General features: G+C 52.5%; 1 protein-coding gene across 1 annotated transcript in view; it reads left to right on the top strand.

Moving 5' to 3' along the window:
* Positions 1-9,749, top strand: part of PTRF (polymerase I and transcript release factor) — an 11,106-nt gene extending 1,357 nt beyond the window's left edge. The window contains exon 2 of the mRNA XM_006773869.2: positions 8,698-9,749. Within this exon, the coding sequence (XP_006773932.1) occupies positions 8,698-9,390 (693 nt within the window). The 3' untranslated portion in view covers positions 9,391-9,749. The remainder of the gene's footprint in view (positions 1-8,697) is intronic.
* The last annotated feature ends 6 nt before the right edge of the window (positions 9,750-9,755 follow it).

The raw sequence follows: 9,755 nt of genomic DNA, 5'->3' as shown, positions 1-9,755 counted from the left end.
TCCGCCCAGGCCGCTGGCGGCTGCCAGTGCACCTCTCTCCCCATTCCTCCGGTCAGGATGAAAATGTAGTTTTTCCGTATCTTAACCCCAAATAAACCTGCCCCTTCCACTCCCGCTCCTAAATCCCATTAAGGTGGGCCTCCGCTGAGGGTTTGGTGATCTTTGCTTGGGTGGGAATGTGCCCAGGCTCAGCTCCTCTCCGCTTCCCGCGGGCCTGGTTGATGTTCCTACCCCAAGGAGGTGAGATCAGGGGGGGGGGAGTAATTCTATCAAAGGGAGTGGAAAGGAAAGGAAGACTAGATTCCCCACACTCCCTAGTGAGGAGACCCCTGTCAGGGAGCTTTGTTTTCACTGAGGACTCTGGGGCCTGGTCACCTGGCTTCTGAGTGACCATCTGGGATGCCATGAGGTCCTTGGGTTGGTCTCACTAGAAGGAGCTAAGAAAGATGCAGATTGGGACAAGCAGTTTGGAGACACTGTTTGGAGCAGCTGGGAGATGGGTGAGCTGGCACTTATCTGAGGAGGGGGTGGTAGGACAGAGGCAGAAGTGGCACCCCTACCCCCCTGCCCAGGGACTCCTCCCAATAGGCACTTGACCTTTAAAAAGCTTTGCTTCTCCCCAAACAGCACTATCTGATGGAAAATGCTTGCTCAGAGTTGTTTCCACTTCATCTAACTGCTTGGAGGGAGCAGCATGGGTGTGTGTGTGTGTGTGATTTTTTAAGAGGTCTACATAGCACTGAGGAGCTTCAAGGGACAGAGAACAAGACAGGGGAGCCCGCCAGCTTTAGGTAGAGGTAGAGGGTTGCCATGGAGGGCTGAATAGGTGACCCTTCTCACTTTAAATAGCCTGGACTGTAGAACTTGGGGAAATTCTTGGTTGGCATAAACCTTCCTATGTTAAAGATGGAGATTCTGAGAGGATGGGTATGGAGGGAGAAAGACGTCCTTGCAGAGGCCAGTAGCATCCCTCTGTTACCCCCTCTCAGCAGTTGGCAGGGATCTGTGGCTGTATATTGGGTGTCTCAGGGTGGCTTTGACTGCATCTGTACGAACCCAGGGCCAGCGGGGAACAGAGAGCTGAGGTAACAGGAATAGCTTAAGCTGAGCACCTCGAGCCCCTAAATGTCAGGGGAAATAACTAAGAACTAAAGTGGTCCCCATTCTGAGAGGAGCTGAGAGATAAGGAAAAGATTCCAGCAGTAGGGTGGGGCTCAGGGAAGCAGAACTTCCCTGAGCTGTGGAGCAGATGTTCTAGGTGGGGGCGAGCGGGTGGGGTACTCCCATGCTGGAGGAAGGCAGAGGCTACTCCTCCCAGAGGCCTGCAGGCCTGGGAAGAGAATGAGGTAAAAATAGCTCTGTGCCTTGGCAGACCTAATAGGGAAGATAGGGGGCGGCAACATTTATGGTAAAACCAGGCTGTTGGGGTAGGATGCTGGGTTTGGAGAAAGGCCTCCCAGGATCCTGTGAGCTCTCCAGCGTGGGAACAGGAGGAGATTCAGTATTCCCCACTGCCGACGTAGGGAGGTGAAGATATGGCAAGGGGGGCAGGGTGGAGGGAAGCCTGAAAGGGTGGGACGGTCCCAGCTGTGGAATCAGGTCATCTGGCCTCTCACACCTCCTTCCTGGGGGATAAAGGAGGGAATCCCTTGCCTGGCTCCACCCTAGATTCAGGGAACTATTAAGTTTGATGATGACATCAAGGTTAAGTTTGCATTTGTGTACACAACACACATACAATTCAGCCCCTCTCTACAGGCAATTCCCTGTCTACACTGAAACAAAAAGTGGCAGTTTGGCATCCCATCCTAGCTAGGCAACAGTGAATGAAAGAAGTGAATTCTACTAGTTGTTTGGGGTCAGTGGATTGAGAACTGCTGGGAGGATCAGGCAGATTGTGGGCACCATGCAAACAGGAGGAGCTGTGATCATTAAAGAGCCAATTCTCTGAGACAACAATTTGGATATTATTAGAGTTCTTTTAGAATCCAGAAAGGGAATAAATGTTTTTTTGGAGCAGTTTTGATGAGGCAGTTAGTGACCTACACATGGACCCCTCAGACTTGCTCCAAGTGCTTGAGGTTAAGACAAGGAAGCATTTAAAGGATCAAGCAGATCATGGGCATTAAAGGGGAGGACACGTAGGCTGGAATGAGGGCTTGGTGACTTCTGCCCAAATCCTAACCCAACCTATAGCTTCTTCCTGGACGCAAGGCAAATCATGGCTACTTCGTTCCAGAACCCCAAAACATTTTTTAAAATGTTTTTATTGATTTTAGAGAGAGAGGAAGGGAGAGGGAACGAGATCTAGAAACACTGATGAGAGAGAAACATCAACATTGAGTGGCTGCCTCCTGCATGCCCCCTGGTGGGGATCAAGCCTGCAACCCAGGCATGTGCCCTGACCAGGAATCCAATTGAGGACCACTTGGTGCATGGGTCAACGCTCAACCATTGAGCCACATGGGCCGGGCCAGAACCCCAAAACTTTGTAAAAAATATTCCCAACTTGGGGTTCTGGTCCTTCTAAGCCTAGTGGCCGTGGAGAGACTTCTTATCATCATTTTCCTCCAAAAAAGTGTTTGGGTTGTTTTTCCTGGTCACTGGATCGAAAGCAGGGAGGGCACTTTTAGGGGTATTTCTAAGACTAAAGAAAATCATACTCCTTGCTCTAATTTTTTTTTTAAATAAAATCTGACCATCGTAAAGGTCAGAGTCAAGAAGTAGGGGAGATGGCACAAGGTGGGCAACTGGTAGGGCAAGGAGAAGGATTATTGTTGCTAAGCAAGCAACCTCAGAGATGAGTGGTGGTTTGTTCTATTTTAAAAAATCATACCATAGTGAGTGTTCATCATCTTGTCATGAGAGATTTTTTGAGCTGGAAGATGCTTCAGAGATAATCAACTGCAGTTTCTTCCTTTTGTAGCGGAGGAAGCTGAGGCCCAGAAAGGGGAAGTCACTTGCCTGTTGTCACTCGAGTGATTGGGGCGGGGGGTCAAAGCTGAAACCAGAACCCAGGTGTACCCCCGCTTCTTCTGCTACACTTTCTGCTCCCCACCTCTTCCTTCCATTCCTGGCCTCTGCAGCAGAAACCGGAGTGGAGGGTAGCCCTAACAGAGGGTTAGTTCTGGCTCCCTTGTTCTCTGAGGGAGCTAGCTTAACATTCCCAGCACTGCGGCTGCTTTGTGTGTTTGTGTGTGCAGTGGTGGCTAACAGTGGCTACAGTTGGTGGTCTTTAGCTGCTCAGCCTCACAGTGCTGAAGAAGTGGCAAGGTGTGACCACCTGGCCCAGTGATGGTGGGAGCGGGAGGCGGGAGAAGAGCAGGTATAAGCTCTCTGGCCATGTGGGTGTCTCCTGGCACGGCCCCTGCATCTGTCTCCTCAGCCTCCCTGCCACTCCAGCCTTCTCCCTGCACCCCACAGGGCAGGTTGGCACCTGCTGCCTTGTGTTTTTGTGGCTGCAGGCCATCACTCAGCACTGTTGTCACCGGAGACTGTAGTGACCCCAACGGTCCCTTTCCCCTGACTTCTCCTGTTTGTCCAAAGCAAAAGTGGTGGCTCAACCCTTCAGAAGAAGGGAGAGTTGGGAGCTGCCGCTGGGTACTCCAAAATGTAGGCCCACCTGTCATAAAAATAGCTTTTTTAAAAAAAATCCTAATTTCTCTGTGCATCCTGGTAGCCCAAGCATGGGTGGCGGGAAGGGTGACAAGAGAGGCAGGAGGTAAGGACATGGCCAAAAGGAAATAGGCAGGATGTCCCTCTTCCATGCCTCTCCCTCTCCTTGTCCGGGGCGGCACCCTGTGCCCGCCCTGCCCAGGGGAATAATGGGAACTGGGATCAGCAGTGTCTGGCTCTGAAGACAGTGAAGTTGTTCACCTTCTCTTTTACTCATTGGAGCCTCCCCAGTTAGAATCCAACAACTGGCCTCTTAGAAAGCTCCTACTCCCAGCAGCCTCTTTCTCCCCAACACCCCAACCTGGTAGGGACAGAAGGTAGGAGGCCAAGGACAGAGCTGGGGAAGATTCTAGAGGGAAGAAGGGAGGGGGTTCCGTTTAAATTGTGTTTATTAATTCATGGGTCTGGGTTTGTTCCACCCCGATCAGCCCCAGGGCCCTCTTGATGAAGCATTTAAAATGTGGTTTCTTTCCATCCTAATACATTGTGTACCCCCTTCCCCACCCTACTCACCCTTCCCGACTCTGCATGCTCACCAAGGCCTTTCTCTCAACCCTCTCCACACCCATTCCAAACTCTGTTTAAACCCCTTTTCCTCATCTTAGCCCAAGAAGAAGCTGAATGCACCCTCTGACCTGGTCACACCCAAGATCGTGCCTTTTGACCTTCTGCCTGAGACTGAGCCCTTTGACCTGAAGCCTGATACAGTACCTGAGCTCCCACCCTTTGACCAGACGCCTAGGGCGCTGCCCTATTACCCAGATCCTGAGCCTCTGCCCACCCCAAAGGAGCCGACAGCTGGTGGGGGCGTTTAGGGTCTCCTGGGCCCCATGGGGCGGGGCTGTGGGCATGGGGTGTCACTATAGTCCGCCATCAGCTCACCGCTTAGCCGTGGTCCGTGCGGAATGGTCGGCCTCTTCCAAGCCACTGCTCCGTGTTGGGTGGGTGATGGGTATTAGGAAACGCTCTTGCATTAGGCAGAGTTCAGGCGAATGTGGTGTGTGCAATGGGGTGGGAGGTGAAGGGAAGGGGCCCTCCTCTCCTTTTTGGTTTCTTTCTTCATAGTGACACTCCAGGCACCATACTTGAGCTGCACCCAATGCTGCCCTGCATGACATTGCATGAAAACGAGCCATGGCTTCAGATTCCCCCTTCCCATACCCCTTCTGCCTCCTCCTCAGGGCCAGGCCAGTTTGGCTCAAAGCCTCTTTAAAGAGAGCCCTCATGAGGCCCAGGCCTGGGGTCTGTTCTGTGCCTTCTCCACCCGCCCCCCCTCCGCCCCCATGTAGCTGGGGAAAACATTTACACTTATTTTTTCCAGTTTGAAAAAAAAATGTTTTGCAAAGAGATCCCTTATGTTTGCCAGATCCTGCCTTGGGCGGGGCACTCAAAAGCTGCCAACTCGGAGAGGCCGGAAGGGGGTACATTTTAACTGACTCTGGCTTGGCTCTTCTGGCCTCCCTATAGCACAGTGTTTCCCAACGTTTTTCTTTTTCATAATCATCCCCCTGGGGAGTCCTTTTAAAAGTTTCCCCCCTAATTGTCCCCTCCCCCATGACATTTTAATCTTACAGTTATACTATATATCTGTTTATGTACTGGGGCTCTTTGGAGCACCGCAAACCATTACAATATCTAAAATCTCCCCTCAATCCCCAAGAATCAATTTCCATCTTCTGGGGGACTATATCACTTCTGCTGACAGAATCACACTGTGGCAGAAAAGAAGGGCCCTCTGACTTCCGTTTCTCTCACTCCCTTGTCTTGGCAGTCTAAAGCAGAGTGCCTGAATTTTAAAGACCTGGCCTTTCTTTCACCTTTTCCCCAGTCTGCACCTTCTTCTGACACCCTCTCTGAGCAGATCCTAGGTCTCCGAATTATCTTCCCAAAGTCTTCTCTGGCCATTCCCAGACAGTAGTTGGGGACAGGGCTGGTTCACTCTAAATCAAGAAAAGCTCTTATGACACTACCCCTTTCTCCCTGACAAATGTGAAGTGCCTGGCCAGGGACCAGACACGTATTAGGTGCTCAATTAAATTATACTTTCTTCCTAAGCCAGAGGATCTGAAGTTTATACAGCAGGGTTGGGGAGTGGTGTGGGAGGGGCTGGAAGCTTCTCTGGGGCTCCTCTAAATTCATCCTGGACTGGTGCCTTCCTGGGTTGGGGAGCTGTGTGTGTTTGGTGGGGGGCAGAGGAAGCTGTGCATGCTTTTGTTCAGACCTGGTCATTAAAGGCAACTCTGGAAACCAAGCCTGTTGGGAGTGGTGGTTTTGTTTAATAAAAAAAACGTGAAAACAGAACAAGTGGAGCCTTCCCTCCTTGCCACCCCCTAAGGCCCCTCCTTTAGTTCAGGAGCTGTGCCAGGGAAGTAGGGGTGGGACAAGGTTGCCTGGCCTGTGTCCCCAGGGTGGGGAGGAGGGGCTTTTGGATTGTGTTTATGGTTGTTGTAGCAACAGGCAGATTGGGTGGGCCCAAGATAGCACTCCAAGGCTATGAGTCATAGAGGAAACCTGGCTTGGAAAGGGGAAGAAAAGAGAAAATCCATTAATGGAGGGGAAAAGCTAAAGTCATGGCGGTATACCCTCTCCAGAACCAACCCACTGGTTGTTCAGGAATTTGGGTCAAGTTGTTTCTTCCCCTAGCTCCTGCCTTCTACCAAGAAGGGCAGCTCCTCTGGTGGAAGCCATCATTCTGGGGGAAACCTACAATGAATGTGCTTATATTCCCAGGTACTGGGAGAGGTGCCCCCAAATCCAGAAATAAACCTCCCCTCACTGGGATTGCTGCTCCCTGATGTTGTGTTTGAGCCCTTTCATCAGGTACTAGGAAGATGGGATTGGCTACAAGAAGTCTGCAACTCTCTCCCCAGCCCTGTTCACTTCCAAGCTCAGTTGGCAAAGACCTTTATCTAGGAAGCCAGAGGCCAGGAAAACCAGCCAGCTCAGTCTTTAGGGGGTGGGGTGGGGCGGGGGGAATCAGGAATGCTGGGAGTGGGGCAGGGAGACAATGTGGATTTGTTTTCCAGCAGCTGGGACTATTTCCTGACTATTCCCCGCCCATCACTCTTAATCCTTCTGAGCCCATCCACATTGTCTGAGCTTAGTGAAAGGAGGGGTTAACCTCCACCCTTTGGTGTCACGTATGTGGGTTTTTATTCTGGGAGGCTATAAAGGAAAGATCAGAAATAAAAAATTTTTTTTGATACAAGACTGCAGGTAAATTCTGGGTGGAGATAGATGAAGAGGCAGTGGAGAGTTAGATCCTAGAGAGCCCTAAAATGCTGTGAAAGAGAGGACTCAGTAGTAGACAGGGAGAACTAATTGTTAAAGGAGACCCAAGGACTACACCTGGAACTAAGGGAATGCTGAGAGGTTGGGACCCTCCTATTCTCAGAACATGGAAAACACCCCTTCAATGCCTCTGTAAGTGGGAAAAGGCAGAGGGATGAGCAAAATGAAGTAGGATGCCCATAACAGTACTAAGCCAGCTATGGCAAGTAGAGACTACAATTCCCAGCATTCCCGGTGCGCAGGTCATCTTGCCTGCTGGGAGGTGTAGTCAAGTAATGAGAGCTTGAGGTAGCTTGATGCCCAGAAGAGCTGGTGCCCAGTTTGAGAGAAGAGGTGGAGCCAGCATTCCCTCGTTGTCCCTGCTAATGCTATTGACAGGGAGGGAAGGAAGTTGGGAAGGGTGTTCCTAGTTTTCAGTGGAAACCAGGAAACGGGGGATTCGGATGAGAGGGAAAAGGAAAGAGGTTGAGAGCTGGGGAAGGAATGTCTGTAGCAGGTGGTGCAGAGATACCAAGTGGCCAATGTATGTGTTTGTGTTTCTGAGAGGCCTCAGCTCATGTTGCCTCATTTTTCTCAGTTGGGATTTTCTTACAATTCTGGGAATCGGTCTTCAGAAAACCCTCTAGAAATACTGTCTCTCATTCCTTAGTCTGAAGTCTCTAGTCTAGAGAGTCTGCACCAAAGAGGAGACGCTGTTTATGTTCTGGGTTATGCCGCCTTTCCCTTTCTATGCTCAGCCTCCCACGCCTTCTGGTGTGATCCTGGGATTGTGAAACGTGGGCCCAGAGTCAGGATCTTGGAAAATCTTTCCAGAATGGAAGACAGTGCTGATGCTAGGCCCTCCGAGCGGAAAAGGGAATAACTGGCTCTGAACTTCAGGGTCTCAGGGAATGTGCGACCACCATCCTACTTGAGCGCCAATCTGGAGGGAAAAGCAAAAATGGAAAAGCAATCCCTCTCTTCCATTCCAAAGCAGGAAAGTCAGACCAGAAGAGAGATACGTGCTGGGGGAAAAACATGCCCTTGGGTGCCAGCCAACTGTTTCTTCTTTCTTCCCTGAATTTCCACATGGGGGAAGAATGCACTGGTGGAGCCAAACAGTATGAGGAGGTCAAGGGGGTGGGGGTGGGAGGTTAGGACATGGGTCTTCTCCCCTAAGACCTGTTCTGAAATTATTCGAAATCTGGAAAACGCACTCCCTTGACCTTGCCTTCAAGCTACCTTACTGGGGGCAGCCTGATATTGGCTGTGTGTTCATCTCCCCTCCCTGAACCCTCAACCTGAAGAAACAGTTCTCAAACCCCTTTGCTTTTAGGCCTGGCTCGGGCAATGTGTGACTTAGTGCACCAGAGGGCGCTCTGCCCATTTCCAAAGTTCAGTTGTGTTCACAGGGCAAGGCGGGGTTTATTGTAAGAAGGGTGAGAACATAGGTACTAGGACAGAGTTGGGGGGCCGCAGAGATTTTTAACCGAAAAGCCATGACACTACACGCCAATCTCCGACCCGAAGCTCTTTTCCCTCCTTGCCCTATCATCCATTCGACACATTTCTGGGGTGCAAACGAGGCCAGGCTCTGGGGATACAATGCCAAACCAAACAAGTCCAGGTCCATGGCAGGGGTACCACGCACTCTCCAGGATCCCCGCCACCCTGCCTCGGGTTCACCCAGCGCCTCCCTCCCCAAGTCCCCGCTCAGCCCCACTCATCTCTTCCCCTCTGCTCTCCCGATAGGATGAAGTGAAACTCCCGGCCAAACTGAGCATCAGCAAGTCGCTGAAAGAGTCAGAGACCCTGCCGGAGAAGGAGGGCGACGAGCTGGGCGAGCAGCCCGAGGAGGACGCGGCGATCGAGCTGTCCTCGGACGAGGCGGTGGAGGTGGAGGAGGTCATCGAGGAGTCGCGCGCGGAGCGCATCAAGCGCAGCGGCATGCGGCGCGTGGACGACTTCAAGAAGGCCTTCTCCAAGGAGAAGATGGAGAAGACCAAGGTGCGGACCCGGGAGAACCTGGAGAAGACCCGCATCAAGACCAAGGAGAACCTGGAGAAGACGCGGCACACGCTGGAGAAGCGCATGAACAAGCTGGGCACGCGCCTGGTGCCCACCGAGCGCCGGGAGAAGCTCAAGACCTCCCGCGACAAGCTGCGCAAGTCCTTCACCCCCGACCACGTGGTCTACGCGCGCTCCAAGACGGCCGTCTACAAGGTGCCGCCCTTCACCTTCCACGTCAAGAAGATCCGCGAGGGCGAGGTGGAGGTGCTGAAGGCCACCGAGATGGTGGAGGTGGCCAACGACGACGAGGAGGGCGGCGCGGAGAGGGGCGAGGCCCTCGACCTGCTGCGCGGGAGCAGCCCCGACGTGCACACGCTGCTGGAGATCACCGAGGAGTCGGACGCCGTGCTGGTGGACAAGAGCGACAGCGACTGAGTGGGACGCGTGGGGCTCCGCCTGGAAGCCCTCCCCCCACCCCCACCCCGCCCTCTTCCTGCCCCTACCCTGATTTCTTTCCCTCTTGAACTCTCTGTCGCATTCTTTCTCGGCCCCAAGCCGGGCTGACGTATTTCTAAATTGAGAACACCTTCCCCTCCAGGAAGCACCCCTCCAAGTCTTACAACTGTTACTAAGATGGGAGCGGGAGGCAGCCTCCACAGAGAACAGCCCCCATTGGGGCATCGTCTGGGTGGGTGTGGAAAGGGCAGTGACCCATGTGCTGGCTGTGCAAGTTGGGGATCCTACCAGGGAAAATGTTACCGTTTGCATAGTCGGCCCACAATGGGGCAGTCTGCCTTCCC

The sequence above is a fragment of the Myotis davidii genome, unplaced genomic scaffold (assembly GCF_000327345.1).
Source record: "Myotis davidii unplaced genomic scaffold, ASM32734v1 scaffold1527, whole genome shotgun sequence".
Classification (NCBI taxonomy): domain Eukaryota; kingdom Metazoa; phylum Chordata; class Mammalia; order Chiroptera; family Vespertilionidae; genus Myotis; species Myotis davidii.
This window is presented reverse-complemented; position numbering and strand designations above follow the sequence as displayed.